The 23,736-nt window shown below is 34.7% G+C and overlaps 1 protein-coding gene across 4 annotated transcripts in view; it reads left to right on the top strand.

Moving 5' to 3' along the window:
* GATA3 (GATA binding protein 3) overlaps positions 1 to 23,399 on the top strand; it is a 32,257-nt gene extending 8,858 nt beyond the window's left edge. For 2 of the 4 annotated variants that reach the window (XM_072401819.1, XM_072401818.1), the window contains 4 exons: positions 948 to 1,439; positions 13,483 to 13,628; positions 15,353 to 15,478; positions 22,326 to 23,399. In XM_072401819.1, coding sequence (XP_072257920.1) covers positions 948 to 1,439; positions 13,483 to 13,628; positions 15,353 to 15,478; positions 22,326 to 22,610 — 1,049 coding nt within the window. In that variant the 3' untranslated portion in view covers positions 22,611 to 23,399. The remainder of the gene's footprint in view (positions 1 to 947; positions 1,440 to 13,482; positions 13,629 to 15,352; positions 15,479 to 22,325) is intronic. The other 2 variants (XM_072401820.1, XM_072401822.1) reach the window with 2 other exon arrangements.
* The last annotated feature ends 337 nt before the right edge of the window (positions 23,400 to 23,736 follow it).

Here is a 23,736-nt window from a genome sequence, read left to right as displayed (position 1 = left end):
ATCACATTATTAATATATGTTTGTAATTCTTGCACTGATGTAATATATTTGTAATGCTTGCACTAATATTTTGTAGTGATTGATTGAAGTTATTGCATTGACTGCATTATTATGACATATTTGTAATTCTTGCACTGATATTATATATTTGCAGTGCTTGCTTTGATAGGATATCTTTGCAGTGATTGCACTATTATTTTATATTAGCACAGACCGCTCTAATATTAGATATTTGTACAATCCTGAGCGATGTCTGATCACAGCAGCCTCCAGATTACCGAACCGTACTGTAATGTAAAGTAAACGGGTCGGCCAAGTCTAGGAGTCGGTGGTGTGCTGTGTGAAAACATGGTGTGATCTAGTATTTTCACACTGTTTCTGAACAGTTTCCTGCACTGGTGTCAGTGTCTAGCTCTAACCTCCTCCTCTTCCTTTTTCTACCTGGTAGAATCTTTTCATGCTGCAATATTGGTTTATTTCAGCACCGGTAATACACAGCCTGCTTTCCAGAGAAACAAATATAATGTTATTTCTTAATAAACGGAAATAGTCCCACTAACGATTGTGTTACAATGTCCATGTGGCGCAGGAGATGTGTTACTTTGTATACACAGTGTATAAGGATTCTGTAATAAAAGGCTCGGATTTTCAATAGATTTATCAGGAATTTCATATTGAGACTAGAATTTCTTTAAAGAAATCCGTGTGGTTGGATAAGTTGATGATTTCTCTGATTTTGTATTCATTGGTTATATTTAGATGATTTCAGTATATTATGCTTTTTAAAGTTTTTATATATAACCAAATCTTGATATTAGCGGGTGAATATTTCATGAAATTCACATAGATTTTATAGCAAGGGAGAATAACGATCGTTAATTTCTTGTATTAAATACCCTTTCATTTTTAGTGACCTAGGTTCTTACTATATGAATGTCTTACTTTAGGTCAAGTGTGCCGCACCCCAATTCTGCACCCCTGGTTGGATCATAGCAACAAGGCCATAGGAGGACCTCATACAGCTTCACCATGGAACCTGCCACCCTTCTCCAAGACACACAGCCCCCCTGGACCTCTGACTGTGTACCCTCCAACATCATCTTCATCCCTGGTCACTGGACATTCCAGTCCTCATCTGTTCCCTTTCCCCCCAACTCCACCTAAAGATGTCTCCCCGGATCCTTCCATATCTACCACTGGTTCCAGCGCTTCCACCCGACAGGAGGACAAGGACTGTATCAAGTACCATGTATCTGACTCCATGAAGCTGGAGTCTTCTCACCCCAGATCTTTGGGGGGAGTCTCTTCTTCAGCCCACCACACCATCTCCAACTACCAGTCCTATGAGTATGGCGCTGGCCTCTTCCCACCCAATATCATTGGGGGATCGCCTACAAATTTTCCTTGCAAGTCAAGACCCAAAACACGATCGAGTACAGGTAGGAGTCTCCTAAATAGCCGATCCTCATGTCTAGGTCTTCATGGTAGTCCTACATGTCTTCTACACCTGGGCCATCCAGATGTTTAATGCCATCTGTTGCATGGTCTCTTATCAAGGGGCACCTTCCCTGTGCAAAACTCACTACTAATTCTGAAAGGTTTGAAGGGAAATAAAAATGTATATTTAGGATTTGATGAGTTGTGTAAAGCCAACAGATTGAGGGCTTCCTATGACAATAACCAAATTATTCTGTAGATTGCAGCGATCGCATAGACTGTATCTATGTAGGGTTGGCTTCATTACTTTGTGTTAGAAATATTTGTATAAAACGAATAATGGGTCAAGGTGTTTTATCAATCAGATCTTTATATATTTGCAGAGTCGCATAAACTCGCCCGACAGGTCGTTAGCAAACCATGACATAGAAGGGTATGGAGCTGGGGCAGCATTGTATCGAATTCTCCTGCACTGTGTGAATTAGGAGAGCAGAAATAAAACTCACAGTGTCAGGACCTGGCCTGGGATGAGATGTGTTTTCAGGGGGGTTTTCCAGGGTTACATTTGCTTTGCTTGTCTGAGCCGGGACTGTCTCTATTTAGTTGATATGTTTGAGTTAATCCAATTATTTTCAGACTGCTGCACGCGACAGTTTCATTGTTTATCCAGCGCCAAGAAGTTTAATAGGGTCCGGATGTGGTCAGGGTGACCAGAATAGAGAGGATCTGCCTGCACACAGGGCCACATACACTGTATGTAAAGGCACATCATCCATATACATGCAGAGATTAAGCAATGCTTTCCGATCATCCAATGATATACTGTCATCTGTGGGACTACAAGTCCCAGCATCCCATGACATGCCCACATGCAGACTGCATGGCCGATCCATATTTATTCTCTTGTAGGGAGGCAACTGTCTGCTGGGTTTTGTTTTATAGCTATAAATTGCTGATCAGAAAAATGTAGTTGTACCAGCTATCTCTATTGTAAATAGCCGGAGGAGATGCACCAGAGAGTTTTATTTAGACACATCTTGACAGTAGCGATTTACTAAAGGAGCTGCTAATCTTTACATAATAAATGGTGAGATGATTCACTTTAATTATCTAATCCTGGTAAATGCAATGCTCTGCTTATTTATTTGTATTTGCACATGATTTAAGTGGATCTGCACACAATTTATTGTGTGAGCATTGTCTGTTTAGTAAATAGGTGTGATAATAGATAAAGCTTCTGATGATTTTATCATTGACTTGGGAAAGTGATCTGGCACTGGGTTACTACAGCCAAGCTTCAATGCCTCATTCAGCCCATCAGCAGCTGCTTCATGAAGAAGTAGGTCAGCCTGGGTTCTCTCACCCACATGAGCTATTACAAAACCCCAAAGTCAGGTAAACAGGAATTGTCAGCACCAGTCACCAATCACTAATACACAGCCTTGTGTGAACTGAAATGTAATAGATCCCCTTGGTTTATTTTTAATATAGCAGATCAATGGTTCTAGGAGGAGAGAAACTCAAAGCTAAAGATTTGATGCTTGCTATACTATTAGGAGGATCTATGGGAGTTGGACTGAGTCTTTATGAAAAGTGAAAATGTCTGACTTCTCTGGCAAAGCATTGTAAGGTGGTGACTGTGCTGCTAGAGTACAGAAAACATATTTAACATGGGCTGCCAGTATTACCTCCAACATGTTAGCACTGAGTAAACTGTCAGCTGTAGGATGAGGCCTGAGCCTTGTGCACCTCTCAGCTGCAACACATGATGAAAAAATAAGTGATTGACATGAGATTACTTAAGCCCTTCCCACTCCATTCTTTAATACATTCTTTACCAAAAAAATAAAATGAAACTGAAAAAAAGGCACCCTACAAAGACAGAGACAAAAAGAAGCATTGGACAGGTTATACATATCAGCTGATCTCCTAATAGCTAACATTTTTTTTTTAATTTATGTAAATTCTATATGCAAGGGTTGTGCAAGCTTTATATTTACTTAGTAACTGAAAGCATGATTTAGTATTTCACCTTCCCTATTTATCCTTTGTAGGGCTTTGTAAAGCACAGCTTACATGAGAAGTTGTGTTCCATACAAACACTTAGCCCCATCAATAGAATGACTGCTCTTTAAAGTGCTCCAACTACATTGACAAATATCAATATTTTGTCACACATTGCTTAGCAAGAATGCATCTATTTCCAATGGCAAACAATGGAGGATCTACTTAAGGCATTAAAGTAAACAGAACCTCTTATATTCGTTCAGAAGCAAAACCTTTGAAAACCGTCTCTTCAAACCCACCTGGAAAATGATGGTTAGAAAAGTGTGAAGAGTAGGGAGGGAGGGGGGTTAAATAAACCACAGCAGTATATATTTCAGAAATCTGCAAATGTTTGATGCTAACTTTAAAAAAAAGTTACTAGGTGTTCAGCTGTGCATGAAAGCAGCGAGGTCGTATGTCACTAACCTGTACAATGGTTTATATTTACAGAGCTATGGAATGTTGCTGCTTCTATGTATAATATGTAGCTTTTTAAAAGCATCAATTTATTATCATGTTTACCTATATGTTTCCCAGATACTGTGTTACAACACTAATATTTGTATCAAAATAGATCCTTAAAGTATACAAATATAGACATGCTAGAGGAGGTCCTGTACAAAATAAATAACCTTAATATTTACCAAATAAATAATTAAATAATAAAAAAACAGTTTCCTAACTAGATGATTCAGGTGCGAAGGGATCCTTTACAAAATAAAAATCACACCTTTAACAAATGTCATTATGGTATGTTACATATGTTATATATCATACTATTTTTTGGCTAGCTGGTCCCATAAATCATAAAAATATTACTCAAAGAACCTTTTAATTTTAATGTATATAATAAACACAAAATATTTATTAAGTAAATCTATTTGTATATATGATAAGGATTGTTTGACCACATGGTTCGCATTGACTGTTTAGATGATGAATTGAATATTCCCCAAAGTGTAATCTTACCACAGAACACTTTTATTAAAGTTAGGAAATTTTCCCTTATGGACTACAATTAATTTTGTGGCAATTTATGACTCCCAATAGTCAGTAAAAAGGAAAAAAGAAAGAGAAGAGGAATTCTAGCTGGAATGTAGTCAAACTGGCTAATTCCTACTTTGATAAATGTGCTTCAATGCGTCTCATTACTGTAGTACAGTAAGGATATAGTAGCAAAGCATGCTGGGAGATAACATTATTAGCAAACCAAAACTTCTGAAACTCTTCTGCTTAAAAAGTATAATTTTAAACAGATACACTATTGCTTATGGATTTTATATTTGTATATATATATATATATATTTATATTTATTATTATTATTATTATTATTATTGAACAGTATTTATATAGCACAAACATATTACACAGCACTGTACATTAAATAGGGACATATATATATATATATATATATAATATATATAAATATAATAGGATATTAGGGAAATATTTATTGATTTAAAGACAATATTTCATTATTAAGGTTACTGCAATAGACAGCTGTTTCCAGGACGCTATAAAGATTCTTTCAGTAAATCACATTATAATGCATCCACATAGGTAGTTACTTACTAAAAATATATGTATTTTCTTCTACCATCCAGTCAGGCTGGATTTGTTTTAATGATCATCCCAGAGTTTTTAGAACACTGGTTTCTTTATTCCTGTAAACTTTACTTTTCCTAAAAAATCTCATAATAAGAGTACTAGAGTATGTGCAAAAAAGCATTTATAGACGTCCGTGAATAGGTGTATGTTCATATATTTTCTTCTGCAATATTACACAAATCTACAGAAAGCAATGTGCAGAATTGACTTTGATATTTGAAGCTCCATTGCCTTTTTCCCCTCTTTTCTAAAGAACCAAATCAACAGTTTTACTGACTCCTAGAGCAGGTTGATTAGCAAAATCTTTATCTGTAATCAAAGCAATCTATGATTGTTTGGTGATCTTTGCACTAAAACAGTTTAAGAGTTCAGGATGTAAAAAAAATGTGCAGATATAACTGCTTATATTCTAGAAACTGGATGGCACCATTTTTAAGTGATATTTTTTTTCTGGGTTAATATGATGCAATCTGTTGTCAATTATATGGCATATGCCTCTATTTAGCACATTGTTTTCAGTGTTTTACCGTTATTATTGTTATTACTCGCTGAAACACACAGAATGTGAAAGGTTTTCCTGTTTAATATGCAAATATCACTAGTGGTTACCACAAGAAGGCTCAGTCAGCAATAATGTGCTTTCACTTTTGAATAATCATATATAAACTAATCAAACCATGTAGTATAGGTGATGAAAATGTACCCACTCAACATCAGCTAAGCTTAATCCTTGGTTAGTTCTATATAGAAGACAGTACCAAATTATGTGCACTACATTATATATATATATATATATATATATATAAAATTGTTAATATATAATTATTAAAACCACATGAAAACCAACAAGCCACATCAGATAAAGAGAGAATAGAAAAAATAATCACAGTGGAAAAATACAATATTGTTAATGTGAACACAGATTTATGGGGCTGGTAAAAAAAACTGGACCCCATTAATCTGTTAGCCGATGTCATTTGACAAAATTAATTAACATAATCTCACAGTACTGCAACATTTATTATGTGCATTCAGAATTTCCATATCCAGGTGTGGGAAGTTTGATCCCATTTTACTTAACCCTTCCCCTCTTTCTCTTTGATTTGTCCCAGACTCACGGAGTCACGCGATTCTTCATTTATAACCATGTGCACTTGTTTTAGGAATCTCCGCCATGTATAAATATATGTAGTGCAGGAATTAAACTCCGTCACGCACTGTTCTTCCAAAAAAGATTATCAGATTGCATGGATTCTATTTAATGTGTTCTTCTACAACCGCCATTGTTTTGTTTAGAAAAAAAAAATTCTGATTGAGATGCGAGGCAAGCGTACGTTTGTAGGTGTCATTTGAGCTGCCAAAAAAAGTAGTTTTGTTCTTAGTGGTGTAAAGAGAATTTTGTATTTCAATTTCACGTAGTGTTCATACAAAAACTTTTAAACTAGTACTATCCAAAACCTCATGTTTCCTGTTTTGCATGGTTTGTTATTTTGATAATACTTTTCATATTATTATGTTACTATGTGCCCTAGAATGAACGCTTTTAGCCAGTGGTATGTGTATCCAATGGGAGACCTCTGACAAGTTCATGGGGTACGTCCACCTAGTAAAGTATTGTTATAACAATTTAAAGCTTTCTGTAATGATAAATCATATTTAGGAAGACTCAAACAAATCCCTCAAGATGTTAAACGCATTAGGGATGGCTTGGAAAATATTTATATGCTATTAGCAGTACAGACGATAAATGGGCGCATGTCAAGGGGTATTTCAATTAAGCTGACCTACAGCAGCGGGGTCTTGGCAAACCTTGACTTTTAAAAAAAGGTTAATGTAAGCAAAGAACACAGACATAGAATCCAGTAGATTGCAGGCTCATCCAATATTACGTATCATGGGCTAGTAATTGGTCAAATCTCTATTTCAACAAATATTTTACAAGTAGTCTTCCTTCTACGAGAGTAATATAAACGGCCTCTTTCACTGTACTCTAAGGAGACGCTACTCTATAGGCCTATATAAATCAACAGCACATTTCCTGGTCTGTATGTAGAACATATTGAGCACTGGTCTACATTAGGCCCACATATATATAATCATTTAACATTTAAAAATACACTTCTCAGGAATTTTTTAATCATTGAGACAACTCATACACATAAAACAGTAGTGAATCATGTAGACTGGCATTACATTTGTGGTTGTTATGGGGGTTGCAATGTGCATAGTAAAAGCTAAACAACTAGAAGAGAACACCAATTAAAAAAAATATACTTATGGAATGTTTTTTTTTTAGCTATTGACTTGAATACTGAAAGGAACAGAAAATGTGCATGGTGCTGTTGAATTTATTTGTTCCTAACGATGATTGAAATTTAATTTAAATATGTAAAAATTAGGAGAAAAAGTGATACAGAAGACTGAAATTGACGATAGCTGCTCCAGTTTTAAATCCTAATGGTGCAGTGGGGGCAGTTGTCAACAAGTGGTTAATGTCCTGCTCTTATGTGTCCTGTGGAGTTTAGGTCTAAAGTATTTCCCTGAAAGTAGACAACTACTGATTGAGGGTTGTAAATGAAGCCTCCAAATGCATTAGTGTACTCTGTAAATGTTACTGTGCTTTTTTGTAACCTTTTTCTGTGCAGTAGATTTGAGATTAGCTTCTATGTTCCAGAACTCAATGTGTTAATTCTTCTGTAAACAGTGCCGTGCACCAAAAAGCTAATGGATTGAGCAGCACTTGCCTTTATGTACTCCAGACATCACCACTGTCTTACTTACCTTTCTTTCAAATAACTTTTTTGTGCATTTAAGGGATTATCTGAAAATACTACTACATCTGCCTATGTAATATGTGATTAGGAATGACATGACCTTCTACAGATTGTATATACAGCTATGCGTTCCTTTTATTACAATGTAATCTTAATTCTTAGTACAAGAACAAGGCCTAAAGCATAAAACAGCTAATACTATTAAACAACAGAATGGTATGCATTTTACAGTATATATAGTATACTATCCTAAGGTTTATTTGTAACCACATGTCTGGGAGGGATTTATTCTTTGTCCAGCTAAATATTTTACAGTATTGAATTTAGCATTAGACTTTTGCCCCAGATTATGTCCCATAAGATTTTATTAGTAATTCTTATTACATACATTCCATGAGGGTGTAACTATGTACACACACAAGATAATTGTCAATGAGTGGACATTCAAAAAAAAAAATAACACCCAAAACTGCATTGCTATACATACAGCAATGACATGATGGGCCATAGAGCTCAGCAGACTAACGTACTGACTGTGGATGTGATCGTTGAAAGATGAGCCCAGCATGAGCCCACTGGCCCCGCATGAGCATTTAATGGCTAACGACATAAGTACACATGATAGCGGATGACAGATATTTATCAGAACATATCTATCTGGATTTTTTTTTCTAAATAACTTTCTAACTATATGTTTGTTTCTGGTTATTTGGTTTAAATGACAACTGTGTAGCATGTGTACTTAGCTTTACAAACTACTATGTGGTGAAAGGAACTACCTGATTAGATGGTTTGCTTAGATAGATCCCTGCCCTTCATAGTTTAAGTTTCCCACTTTATGCTTCAAAGAAAGTACAAACTTCTTTGACTTCCAAGAGCACTCAGTGCTGATCACCTGTTAAATTATCCTATTTATTAACATAATTATGATAATATCTAAAAGGCCAGTAGAATACTGGGTAAAGGCCATTAAATTCATTGAGTAGCTTCCTTTCAAAACACACCACTAATTAATATTCCTGCAAGGGTAGTGGTGAGGGACAGTCTAAATGACCTGGACTGTCTATTATTTTACGTGCAGTAAGTGATGACATTTGATGCATTACTCCACCATAAGTAAAGTGTACATACTGTGGGCATTCAAAAGACAATGCTGGAGGCATTTGTGAGCTACAAATGCACAAAACAGAGCAACATGGGTGAGTGTTCAGGTATCTATAAAAGGTTTGGTCACATGTATTGTCAGATAATGATTAGTGGTAGCCCGTACATGTTACATTTTTGGGAAAGTTTTTGTGCTCATAGGTATGCTGCTGGTGGGGTCATTTTAATAACTAGTAACATCTGTGACCAATTATTCGTAGAAAGTTACAAAATTGTTCATTTGCCGATGAACAGCTCAGTTAAATGTAAGATTGTTAAAAACACTACATATATAGCAATCACTAGTCTATATAAGTGTATGAGATTATTGTACAAAATTCAAAAAACTGTGAAAATCACTCAGATTACACTTAAGATTACACATTAGCTATTGCATGGACCGATTCTTAATATCCATCAGTCCAAATTGACAATGTAAATTTGCCAAAAGTGCATTCCTGAACATTCCTGAATTCCTCTACAATTGTGGCTTATGGATAATAATAATAGATTTTGATTTATGGATTTCGCTGCCTATAAATTGTGAAAAGACAAATACAGGAGTTTCAGACCACTAGTGTATTTTAGAACTAAGTATACAAGAACTAGGCCTTGATTCATTTTGTGATTTCTGGACTTGGAGTGTAGAGTTAGAAGCAGTGAAAGGAGTCTAAGCAGTGAAATCCAGCAAAAGTGAGAATTTTCTCCATACTAGGAGTCATTTTAATTTCAAACAAACCTTAGCTACTGAAGAGGTTCAAATTGGTCTCAAAGCACTGAAAAACTTGCAAATGCATTGTTTTGTGCTCGTTTGCAATAACATTGTCTTTCATTGGTTTACGTAAATGGCCATGCACATGAGCCTCACAGTATACTCAGAGTTTCTTCAAATATTTCCTTAGTTTTGCAGTTTATGTGAGGCAAGCAGTTGATGTGCTTGATGTCTTTTTGTGGGGGTTATATACAATAGATATGCCAAACCGGTAAATCTGTTAGCTTTCAGCAGCCTATTTTAGGGGAATTTTTTTTCTTTAAAGTTTTCCATGGTGTGACTGGCTGATTGAAGTAGAGAACAGTTTTGCTGGTTTGGTTTGATGAACTTTCAGCAAGCATTCACAAACTTTGATGTAAGTATGTAAATTAGATTTTTTTTATCTGTGTAGTGAATATTAGGAATGATTAATGAAAATGATTTTTCAAGATCCATGTTCACCCAATATGAACATGACATGTTCAGTAAGAAATATTTAAAGGTAGTGAATGTAGGCTTTCCCTATAGTTGCAGTTCTTAATGTTTGGTACGTGTAGAACTAAGGTTAATAAGCACATTCTGTTTGTTGAAATAAACTTGAAGGTAAACCCAGCCAGGTTTTGGTAAGGTGGAACCAAATGCCCTCCAGTAAACCCGTGGCAAGCACTGTAGAGTGTTGTTTAAACAAAATCTATTTGCATATCAAGCTTTTAAATCCAAAAAGTATTGCCCTCATTTTACCAAGAACAGCCATGCAAATCATTCCATAATGCCCCCTGGGCCAACTGTAGCACAGGTGCAGTCTAATATAACTATTCCAAACTACATACATTTGTACATACTGGATGCACAGTGGCAAAAATGGATCCACCCACTATTCTAAAGGATATTCTTAAGAATTATCTATTATTTATTGAAGTTATGATTTGTTTTAAGAAAACCTTCTTTTATTTTTACTAAAAGCAATATTCTGCATTACAATTTTAACAAACACTGAAACACTAAAAAACAAGCCAAATGAGTTATGTTGCTATTTCATAATTGACACATTTGTGGTTTTGTATATTTAGTAGTTATAGTAAATAAATATAGTTTAGAAATATGTGAGATGAATCCCATTTGGGGTAACATGGTAATCTTTCCTCTTCTTAAACGGTTTCTGGGTAGGACTATCTATACTAAGAGAATAACAGGAGGTTGAAAAAAACTTGACTTTTCAATGCTCCAGTTGTCATTTCAGACACTTGTTAAAACTGCATATATGACTACTAATAGACTTAAATATTGTATATCATAAAATACTACAGTCAAGAGTGCATACCTTATTCTGACAACATATTTTTATATTTATTACCTACCAATCAAGCAGTTTACTATCTAGATGGTAAACCAGCATCTGTTGGAGACGGTAAACTAATATTAGCTCTCACTAATTTCCAAAACAAAAACAAAAATCATTCGTTTTTCAAGCTTTGTTAGCAAAGTGTAGAGATGATCGGTTATGCACTGTAACCCTGTGCCAGAGCAGATGATTTTTATGGCTCCACACAACTCTCAATGTTCAGTGACCACAGATTTAGATGTATCACCAGGGCTTCTGGCCATAAAAATACGCAGAATCTTGTGCTGGCCTTGCAAATAAAAGTGTGCTGCCGACACATTCAGTATGGCTTAAAAGCAAAAACAAAAGTAATCAGAAAGATTTTCCGAGCTGTCTGATTGCAAATCCCTGAAAAAGCTTTTCACAGCAGTACTTGAGATTGCTTCATAAATGTTTTTTTCTGAAAATAGCCTCATCAGAAGCCTGTCATTTAATGTCCATGGATACCTTTAGCCCACCAGTAAGGCCTCTTTGGGTGATTTACCCATTGATGCCAGACTCATGTTTTTGGTTCTGTAATGTGCACAAAGGAATTAATTGCAGTCTACATGCATGCTTTTTTTTACTGAACTAGTCTTTGTGAGAATACCATGAATAATAACCTTCATTTGATGGTTATGCCTGAGATAAATATAAATTATTGCAAAAGACTACCACTGTCTATAACTTGACCCGACTGCCAAAGTCCTCAAAATTTTTGCAACCTGTGCTGAAAATTTTCCCGTGAGCTATCCATATCCTGGGATGCAAAGAAATTGTACAGCCTAAAAATTGCAGTAAGTATTTATCTAGACAGAGGAGGCTAGTGTCATTTTGATAAGTGGGTGGTGGTTAAACACACATGTTCACTTCATATCATTTAAGGAAAAAATGTATAATTAGTTACATTTATTAACTACCTGGGGGTCTATAGGGAAATGTTACAGCAGCTCTAAAAGTCATGCCTGTCATCCATTCTTTTCAATAAAATTGCAGGAAAGCGCTACTATTTTTATATTGGGCGTAGGATGCACAGGCACATAGGTTTGAAGGTGTCCAGCATACCACACAGTCTGATGTGAAATGGGGCTTTCTTCTTTTAACTTTTTTCACAACTTTATGTTAACTTATTTACCGCTTCATTACACTAGTTATGATATGATGTGATGTTGTCAGACAAACGTGTTAATGAGTTACATACAGTGTCCTAACACCAAGAAGAAACGTTTTGCTCAAGCAGTCAAAAGCAAAGACTGTGTTCTTGTCATGCAGAGAACAAAAAGCGTGCGTGAACTGAAAACTTTCAATCTGAGATCTTTTACATTTCCAGGTTTGAGCCTGACATCAGCATAGCTGAAAACTCATTGACCTTAGCACGTATGTCTGATGCAAGATGTAAAGACTTGAGAAAAATAACAAAAACCCTATCATGTGTAATACATTTGAATAAAAAATAGCTGGCTGGGTGGAAATATAATATTAAATCACCCACTGAGTTGTAGTTTGGTTGATGTAGGTGTGTAAAATACTATACAATATAAACATTAAGTTTATGATATGTCATAAACTAAAGAATCTGCCTGGAAAATGTTCAGTGTTTTCTAGAGATTATTTGATGAAAAGAAATATTTTATTACACATGACTATTTACCTTCATATTACCGCTACAGCACATTCACTTTATTTTATTTCCAGTTAATTTGCAAAAACAGAAAACAACCTTTTAACATTTTATGTAGATTTTATTTTTGGGCTGTCACTATTGTTTTTTCACAAAACAAGCCGGTTAAATGTTCTTCTTCTATGTACCCTAATGCTTCCCATGCGCAGTGGATAAACATCTAACAACATGTCAAAGTGTTCAATAGATTGTGAAGTAATCAAATTGTTGAATGTTTTTCCACCAGCTGTATAAACTTCTTTCGATTAATCGTTTATATGAAAGGCCACCAACAGTCCACCAAAATTGTAAAATGTCACAACTCTCTTCTGCTCTTTTTGCCCTCTGTATCATTCTGTGTGTGCCAGATTTACCATGCATGCCAACTATGGATGATGGGTAAAACTGATTGTCAGAGGCATTTAAACACACATGTCAAATAGTTGATGATCAAAGATTTTGTGAAACATTAGATGTTCATTCACTTTGTATGGGGCCACAGTCTGAAATAAATTTAGCTGGTCTGGGTGTGCACTGCAAACATGTTTTTACATATTTTGGCATATTTACTTCTAGTTTACTTTGAGTAAATGTAAAAAAGGGAACTGTAAAAGCTGGTGTGACCATTTGTATCTAGTGGGTCATTTGCTAGTAGACCCATATCCTTGCTCAGAAATTAACCATGTGTCATCTTGTTTTCAGAAGGCAGGGAGTGTGTAAATTGTGGAGCAACCTCAACCCCTTTGTGGAGGCGAGATGGCACTGGACATTACCTATGTAACGCATGTGGACTCTATCACAAAATGAATGGCCAGAATCGACCCCTCATCAAACCTAAAAGAAGGCTGGTGAGTAATACTCCACCAATTCCCTCCATCCTTTATTGTTCAGAATTAGAAGAGGAGGATTTTAGAGAGAACCTGTCATCTCCATCAGCAGTAATGTTTTCTAGGAGGGCTAAACATTTTGGGCCAACATTTCTCACCATATTACAATCTTCCTTGTCTCTGTCTATCATATGGTTTTGGTGCTGGGCTATGTATACCAATGATCTTTGGCTTTCAGCTACTTAGCCAACAATGATACCTATAATTAACTTACTAAGGGAGTAGCAATCTCATAGGGTAATTTTAGGATGATGGTTTTTGCTAACATAATCTACAATATTAAAAAAAGTAAAACCAACCACGCCTTTTAACAGATTTTATTGTGATATGAGTTTTCTCAAAAATGTGCACTGCATGCTCATGGAAATCATGATGGTGTTGTAAATGTTCATCTAATTGTTTTAGGATAGATAATCAATTTTTCTTCAATTAAGTTAATATATTTATTAGGAGATTCATATGTGTAATGTGTTACAAACCCCTGAGGGTTGATTATCTAAAAGTGTCTTATTTCAGCTAGCCCAGTGAAATATTTGTATCACACATAAAAACCCTATTTTCTGGAACACCCATATGTAGAAATACAATGTAAATATAATTCTGCACTAAATGATTGTAAAATAAGAGCTAATATAGTGATCATAACATTGATACAATACCAATAATATTTGAATTTTGTTTATCATTACTATTATCTCTGTATTCAATAATAACTGTGTTCAATGCAAATACCCATCTCATGTGCAGGGGAAATTTAAAAAAACAGAAAAAAAAAAACAGGATTTTCCTTTCACGTGCTTATGTAATTAAATTAAACACGGCCCCACTTTAATCACTAAAGTGAACACTCAACACTTAAGCTAAGTGTTCAACTGATACAAAACCTCCATTAATTACCTTTGTTGCATGTTTCTACCTATGTTTTCTTGATATGGTAAAGCTAATTGCTTGCATATTTTAAAAAGCTCTTTGTATTATAATTCTATAGTGTATTGCTAATCACTTGTGCTGTTGTATGCAGCCAGTCAGAGAAACATTTTTTCAGTAACAAGGCCTAGGCAGAGCTTTGATTTTTTGGCAGCTGTCCCTACACCAACTCCCTCCTTATAAGAGACTCTGACTTCCCAGGAAAAATCTGCCGGAAATCTGAACTCTTTAGATAACTCCCAAGCAACAATTTCCTCAAAGTAAACCATTAAGTGTGTTGTACTGCAGGGAGAAAGGACTAAGGAAACTGTAGACTATTTAGATGGTTATATGTCATCACTTGTAAACACTGATCTGCACTATTACAAATCTCATGCAGAGGTCATTAGGAAACTGAAATAGAAGTGCTCATTAAATAACGGGCATTCTAGTCAACATTAGTAAACCAACATTCACGGAGACAAAAGGTCTGACTTTTTAAAAGCAGTCATTTGCAGCCCAGGTTATTGTTACTCCAAATATCCAATCATAAGCAGGAGAATTAAAACATTACCATTTCTGCTTAACTTGTTTTGGTATTTGAAGAACAACAATTAAAATAAAATTAGTACTTTAAAAAACAAATTCAAACTGGGAACAACTGAATTTATCTCAATGATTTACCTATAAGAAATATTTCGGTTTTCTCCTGCAAAACATTTGTTTGCTTGCCTTTGATCAAAGCTGACTGTTAATGCCACACTATTGTTTCTTTGCAGTCTGCGGCTAGGAGAGCAGGTACATCTTGTGCAAACTGTCAAACTACCACCACCACACTGTGGAGGAGAAATGCCAATGGTGATCCTGTGTGTAATGCATGTGGGCTCTATTACAAGCTGCACAATGTAAGTGTCTACTGTAAATAATACGAATACCATGTTTCCTCTTGCAAATGGTTGTCTGAATACTTTAAAAAAAATGTGCTTTAACCAGTTAAACTTAATAGGGGAACATAATTAGAACTTAATGATCAGTGGATTGTTAGCTTCAGGCTTCATTCGGGTAGAAGTGATTATTAAACTAAAAATAACACACTGATCCATGTTTAACCCTTGTTTTTTTATTTGTTGGAGTACTAGTTGTGAGTTCTTAGAATTTTTGTGTAGATAATAAAAAAAAATGTATTGAATAGTTGCTTGTAAATAGTTATGTTATTTCAAAGAGTTTCCCTGCATTTTTCCCCAGTTCATTTAGGTATGTTTTGTTTTGTATGCAAATTATATTGTGTGTGATATCCAACAAACTGTTTGTTTGCTATTGACCTGATCAATGTCCTATCTGGCCACCTTCAGCAAAAATAGTTACACTATTTTAAACTTTGTCAGTCCAGCATAGTACCTTAAGAGTCTAGTTAAGACTCTTTCCCTTGTGTTGTCTATTGCCAGCTTATATTTTTCATTTTCTAGGATGTTTATGAGGCATTGCCAGGCTTGTGTAGGGCCTGGGATAGCTTAGCACAGATGTAGGAAGTTATGTTTGTGGCACAAATAACCTACCATTGGGGTGACTTAAAGGTGAATAGTTACATTAAACAATAACCTAATTAATGTACATAGTATGCAATGTATAATTCTGCATACAGTGCAGGGGAGGGAGTATGCATAATAAAGTAAATAAATAAAATAAAATGAAGTCAATAGTATCTTATATACTGAGTGCAGGCATAAGAAGAATGTAATTTACAGAGTTTAGAGTTCAAGTATATGTAACCGAGTACAGTGGTCAGAGGAGTTTTATGTACAGGGTGCAGGAGTAATGTGCAACCCAGCATATGGTGTGCAGAGGTCAGCAGTATGTAATGTACAGCCAGTGCACATGGTGCAAACGTCTGGTGTAATTTACAAACTGATGGCATGTGTAAAATCCATGAAGAAAGTGATACAATTATGGTAATTTGCTTTTCTAATTTTTTTTACTCTTCCTAAGAAACGTTTTTGCTTTAAATGAAGCCAAGTTCTATAGGCCAAGGGTAAAATAATAAAATTACCCAAGTAGAAAGATCTAGATTGGCCCTTTGCAGTGAGGATGGATAGATATATCACTTCCATTTTTGAGAGATCAGTCTGCGTATGGCCCCTCTACACTAGATATACACATCACTGGGTGTTGAATGTGATACCATAATATGACCAAAGATCTTTAGAATTCCCCAAACATGCATGATGGTGTCATTGAAGGGTATGAGACAGCCACCTCCTATTTTTAGTAACTATTTCATTTAGTCCAAAATATTCAACACACTTTAACTACTATTTCCACTGAAATTGGTCAGCAGGGACTATCCACAGACATGACATGATCATCACTTGCTAACAAAACAAAAAATTGGTCATATGTCTAAAGACACCACACAGCCTCTGCAAATGTCTGTCCCCAAAAAGAGAGTCATTGATCAAAGATATGATGGTATTTCCACCTGATTCTGCCAGTTTCACCAATCATTGTATAGCTTTATATACCTTACAAAAACCTTACAAAATTGTCAAACTATGTTTATATAGGAGAGAAGTTATGATTCTATATATATAAATTGTATAAAATTGCATAGAATCTGAACATCATCCAAGATTCATATAACAGATGTGTTCATATCTATGGTTGCCACTTAATCCAGTGTTTATATGTAGATATAATTTTGACTGAACAAAATTGTTCATGTAACACAGTGTCCAGGGTCAACTTTAAATTAATGTGGATAAGTTTGTTTTTTGAGATGACTATGATTGTATGGATAAAAAGTGATGTTGCATAGGGCACTAGGAGACCTAAAGATCAAGCACAAAATGACTGAAATGTTAGGGAGGGGGCTAAGAGGTAGGACAAGCAGCAAAAACCTACAACTTGCAGGATCTACACTCTAGTCATGTGACTAAAATCCACCACTGGAGTGCTGATTTCCCTGAATGTCCATACCCCCAATGCAGAAACGTAGTTGGACCTGAGTGCAATCTTTTTTTTATCGCCATCAATAACGGGTCAGTAATAGTTTACATTTTTCAAGGTATGATTTAGAAATCAGTTGGATCAGTTGGATCAGTGAATGGTCATTACATTACTGGGTTGAAGCAGATGATCTTTGATGACACAAGTTAAGAATGTTATTCAAATTATCTGTTTTTTCATCCAATGAGTCTAACTAATGTAATGATTTCAGTTTTGTATTCTAGTTTTTCTAACGTATATTACACATATTTTTTTTTTAGATTTGTGGCTGTTATTTTTAACAGCTCTCATTACTAAAAATAATGGCTGTCATGGCAAAAAAAAAAATTATTATTGAAGTTCAGTGAATTAATCTTTATGAAAAGTAAAATAAATGTATTTCTTCCACATTTATTTTCCTAAATTGTAGAGTGCCATTCCAGTAAGCTTAAATTAACATTAAAAGTCAACTGCTAATCATTAAATGAAAATAATACAACTGACAAGAGCTTAATAATTTTTTTTTAATTAATAATGTTTTTCTAAGCTATAAAAAACCTTTAGGTAGAAGGCAGTATAAGCACTAAAAACTATAAATTTAAAGAACATGCAGTTTTGTTGAATGGGAAATTTTACAAAATTTCCTTTGATTAAATAATAAGAAATATATTTGACTTGGTTGAAGTCAGATATATATTATATAACGCATAGTTAAATTTCTTCTTTATTTTTTTTTAAATATATATATATATTTTACTGTTTTAAGTAACTGTTAATATAATGTAAAATTCCTAGTGTTTTCATATTATTAGCACATAAAAGAGCCAATAGCTGCTAAAAAGTTGTATATCAAATATGCTTTTTTCAATAGTTTATGATTTTTTCAATAGTTTAAAATGTACAATGTTCCTCAAATCTCAGCTGATATATTCAGCCAAGCAAAGGAAAATATGCTAAAAATGAAATCATTCAGGTGCAGGGTTTTAATCTTATTTAACATTAATTTATGCATTCATATTTATGTATATGGTTTTATAACAAGAGCAGGAGACATATTAGCAATCATTATGCACAACTGCTTTTAGTACAGATCACATGTATTAATTGTTCATCATCCAAAAATCTGGCAGGTTTCATTTTATTAGGATATGCTAAACAAATATATTTACACTTGGCTGTCAGACCTCCTAGGTGTTTTCATCAGGTGTGAAACACAACAAGCCTGTAGCAGGATTAAACTTGCTTTATTTTCATTTCATTAAATATTTTCCTTTGATATGCACTCTAGACGGTGCAATGTAAAATAGGTCATCATTTCACATCTGCAACTGAAACTTGTCTCATATTTCTAGGGAGCAGATATTCAATGCAGGCAAATAGCTTCTTGTCTGGGGTAGAAAAAAAAGATTCCCTGTCCAGTTAACTCTTTCAAACAGTTTTATTTTATTGCTATGTTATTTTACTTCAAATATACTACAATGGATATAACAGCTGCCCTAACATCACGCTTGTAAATACATAATAATAATAATATGTGGAAATCTCTAAGTGCTATGATATAAAGAGTGAATTAAAAAAACCCATAAAAAAATACAAAATAAAACAGAAACATAATAAAATTAAAAACTATATAATAATGACACTAATAAATGGGAATCTCTAAATACTTATGATATCTATATTGAACTTGAAAAAAATAAAAAATGAAAACTATATATTTAATTTTGTTTCGGGAAACAACTTACACCGACCAGTAAAAAAAAAAAGATTAATACATTTTTTTTTCAGAATTCACTAACTCCACCCCTTTCCCTGTTTACCTATGAGCTTCATTTTAAAGACTAGCCATCGAGCATACCGTGGCTGCCCATGTGGATGTCATTGTGTGAGTGTAGGAATGCACGTGAGCATAGTGAGCATAATTTTGCTAATGGTGAGGGCTGCTAGTATTCCTGCTTGCCCTCGCTGGTTGTGCGACTTCAACCTAATAAATCCCAATATGTTGGATGCTATACTCTGTTTTTTTAAAATAACCTGTAAATAGGAAAATGCTGGTACTCATAGTACCAGTTGTTAGTGCTGCAAGATTCTGACAGTTATTATATGTACTTAAAATCCTACATAAAAAAATAACAGACGTAGTGTGATAAAACAAAACAAAATGTAAATTATGTGGCTTTTTTAATTAAATATACTTTTCTCTTTTTTCACATTATTAATGTTAGGAAAATGTAATTATTTAAACCTAAAAAAGCCAATATAATTAGCTGTATGTAGATTTAGTGAATTAAATAATTGGAGACAACCTTTATTCAACATAATTAGCTACATACATTTTAACTTGTGTCAGTTGAAAACATGACTATGAAGAAACAAGTTTTAAATATGTATTAAAGTATAGGAACAACAGTTAAACAATATTAGGAACAGTAATTCAAATAAATGCCCCCCTTGTAATGATTTTTCCTTTTAGCTTCCTGGGGTCAAGAGACATTTTAATTAATTAAAATACAGTAAAAAAATAAAATAAAGTAAAATGTATGAAATTCTTTCAATATTAGAGTACTTGTATGATCTAGAAGCTCAATTATCACAAATAAAAAAAAAATTAAATATGATAACATTCCAAATGTATATGGATATAATTACTTGTGCCACTGTATTCCCAATTAAATATTAAGCAGCAGCTATATACAAGTTTTGTAAAGCACACATGGCATGATCAGCTCATCATTCCTAAAATTCTGCAATCTTGTGAAACTTCAGGAATCCACAGATCAGTTTATATTAAGGGCCAGGAAAGAGGAGTTTTATTGATTTGACACATCACATGACCAGAATGAGAGAAATTGTAGCACTTTCTCGGCAATGTTGAGGAAAATAACGATGTGGAGGGTTTGGGTTGTCTATATCAGAGTCATATCAGAGGTATTGTTTTTACACAGTTTACTTCCTTTTGTAGCTGGGTATACAAAGCATACAATAAGTATAGAGTTACATTTTTCATTTAACGTCCTTTTTTAAGCCTTTACAAATCCTTGCAACTTGACAAAATAAGCATAAAAATATATAATATTATAACGAATTTCCTAGTATGCATTACCTCTGGAGAAGGGGGAAAGTAAGAGAAATAGCAACGGGGGATGAGATTAATTTTATGCTAGCTAAACTGTGTTTCACAGTCCATATAAATTGGCAGGCCATTGGCTATTAGGAAAAATCTATCCTAAAATGGTATTTGCATCCTATATACAAATACATAATGCCTACCTCTCAGCGTACATACATATTATCCATAATGCCTAGGAGTCTATGTACCTGTTCACTTCTAAACCTTTTTGTAAATATTTCTTAGGTTGGGCATGTATACATTACCATTACATTTGTTGAATGTGCAATAATACCTGCATATAAAGGTGTCTTTAAAGTATTGCTGCTATCATTGCACGGTTAATCCTGAAGTGAAACCATCAATTGGAAAGTCTGGACAGGCAGACTCCCAGCAGGTGTCCACAAGGGCTATAAAACTGACCACCCTCAGCAGAGTGCGTAGCTAATTAGTAAGATAATAGGAATTCACTCTGAGGCTAAGCTCTGCAAGGATCATGAACAATTCCCTGCTCTTAATGCAGCACACCACTGTTTTATTGGTTGACCTCACCATGCTGCGGTCAGCCTTTGTAAAATAAAAGAACAATTTGCCATGTACTTGTTAACTGAAAGGTGAATGGTTCCAGCCTAATGCAATGAATGCACTGCAGTAAAACACAGCTTGTAGTAGCTGAGTGGTGTGAAGTTGATTTATTACTGGCTGAAACTGACAGCTGTCAGTAAAACTTGCCAGTTTCCTATTAAGATGTAAGTATTGTTTTGGTTTATTTTGGTTCTAAGTTTTAAATTGTGGAATGCTGCTGGTGCAGTTCCTGAGATCTTGAGTAAATTATACTTAATATATGCATGCTATATCATCTTTAAACTGTATTGTAGGCAGTATGCTTACTTCTCGAATTGTCTATATAATATTATTATTATTATTATTAATATATGGCCTAAAAAGTCCTATTAAAATATATTAGGTTGACTTACTGCTGGAAAAGAAACTTGGAAAAGTAAACATTTTTACCCAGCTCAGTAAAAGCTCAGTAAATAATGCAAAGCTCTGTTCACTTTGAATGTATGATTATTTTTATAGCAAGATACATAAAAAATATTTTTTTCATTTCTCCTGATTGGAGGACTGAAATTAATTTAGCTTAATTTTCCTTCAAACACAGAACAAAAGCAGAAACATATTTTTAGTAGAGTGGGAAGAGGTTAGAAATTCAGACAATGATTTTGTTTCTGTCTGCGCTTCCTGTCTCAGTTACACCTCCCTCCACCCTATTTCTTGTATGGGCGACACAGGGACAGAAGTGAGGGAAAGTTTACCCAGTTGGGTCATAGACAGAAATAAAAACTTGCAGAAAGAATAGATTATTTGGAGGAATAGATCAAAACATTGAATTCAAGTGATAACAAGGCTCTACCTGTTCTCAAATGCCTAACAACATTTTTGACCTTTTCGTTCCTTTCTTTAATACTGTAATGCTGTTGCCTTGTATATTCTCTGTAATATACTTTTATACTGAATGACTCTTTGTTGTATACCAGGTATTAATTTGAATGTCTCTTGATTTATTTATTATTGCCAAATACTTTGCATGTACATTAATGCTGTACAATAGTTACTTCAGAATGAGAAACAAAAACAAATAATTGATTTTTGTTTAGATTAACAGACCCTTGACTATGAAGAAGGAAGGAATCCAGACAAGAAATCGAAAAATGTCTAGCAAGTCAAAAAAGAGCAAAAAGATTCATGACGGCCTTGAGGATTACCCCAAGAGCAGCTCGTTCAGCCCTGCCGCCCTCTCCAGGCACATGTCCTCCCTTAGCCATATTTCACCTTTTAGTCACCCTGGCCACATGCTTTCCACACCGACACCAATGCACCCATCAGCCGGTCTCTCTTTTGGACCCCATCATCCCTCCAGTATGGTAACTGCTATGGGTTAGACTTTCCTGTTTGTAACTTGCATCCTTTTTAGGACTTCATCTATATTTTGCATTTTTTTGAAAGTGATGACCCTCTTAAATATGAAAAGATTTTATTTAAATGCCTACACAGTAGTGCTCACAACTTTCAAAGGAACTCACTGTGGCATCTACACATTCTTAACCACTGAATCTGGATCCCATTTGTGAATAAGCCATTGAAACCGTGACTCCCTCTTGACAAGGGTTTCTAGTGCTGTGAACAAAATGACAAACATTGCAAAAAAGAACTTTATTCTGTACATCTTGAAGACTTTTATTTCTGCTTAGCACCTGTATGAAAAGCATGAAGGACGACAAGATTTTGGGGAGCCTGGCAATCAATCCTAGGACTGAATAAACTCTCAGGCTTCTTGACTCACAACGTGAACACACTGCTAGTCTTGTTTTCTGTAACTGGCAGAGGTTGTTGGATGCATTAAAATTTTAGACAGTTCATATGTTCAGGCTGTGGGTCTCTTTGCAAGGAAGCACTATCTTCAGCAAGAAAAGTTATATGGACATTGTTAAAAAGGACTTGCAGATAGCCATTCCTCAGGCCTCAATGCATTGTGAACAAGTTCCTGTAATTGTTGTTTGTATGTATAATTCAAAGACACCAAAATATAAAAAAGATGTAGATTTATTTCATCATATTATACAGACTGAATGGTTGTATAAATTTATTTACTGCTAGTGTAAAGAAACCGCTTTTATTGTTTTCATATTTTTTCTTTCTTTAAAAATAAAATAGACTGCATTCTGTTGAAACAGGGTGGTTGTCAGTCATCTACTTGTTTTAAAACTGTGATCGAATGTTGACTCATGGACAGACATGAAAAAAATAAACAATGGAGCAATTAGAAATCACAGAGACCCGTCTCTCTCTCAGTATACATTCGAAAGGCTTTGAATAGAAACTATGTGCCTGCCAATTAGACGTGACCGTGACTCGGGGGAAAATACCCCGGTGACTTGCTTTACTAGAGGTTATAACAGAATTACTAAGTGCTGCATTTCAGCCAGCACTTTCTTTTATTAACCAAATGAAAAGAAGGGTGGGTGGATTTATTCTAATTTTTTTTCTAACATTCCTATAGTTTTATGT

Source organism: Pyxicephalus adspersus, chromosome 2, assembly GCF_032062135.1.
Source record: "Pyxicephalus adspersus chromosome 2, UCB_Pads_2.0, whole genome shotgun sequence".
In the NCBI taxonomy this organism is placed as follows: Eukaryota; Metazoa; Chordata; class Amphibia; order Anura; family Pyxicephalidae; genus Pyxicephalus; species Pyxicephalus adspersus.
This window is presented reverse-complemented; position numbering and strand designations above follow the sequence as displayed.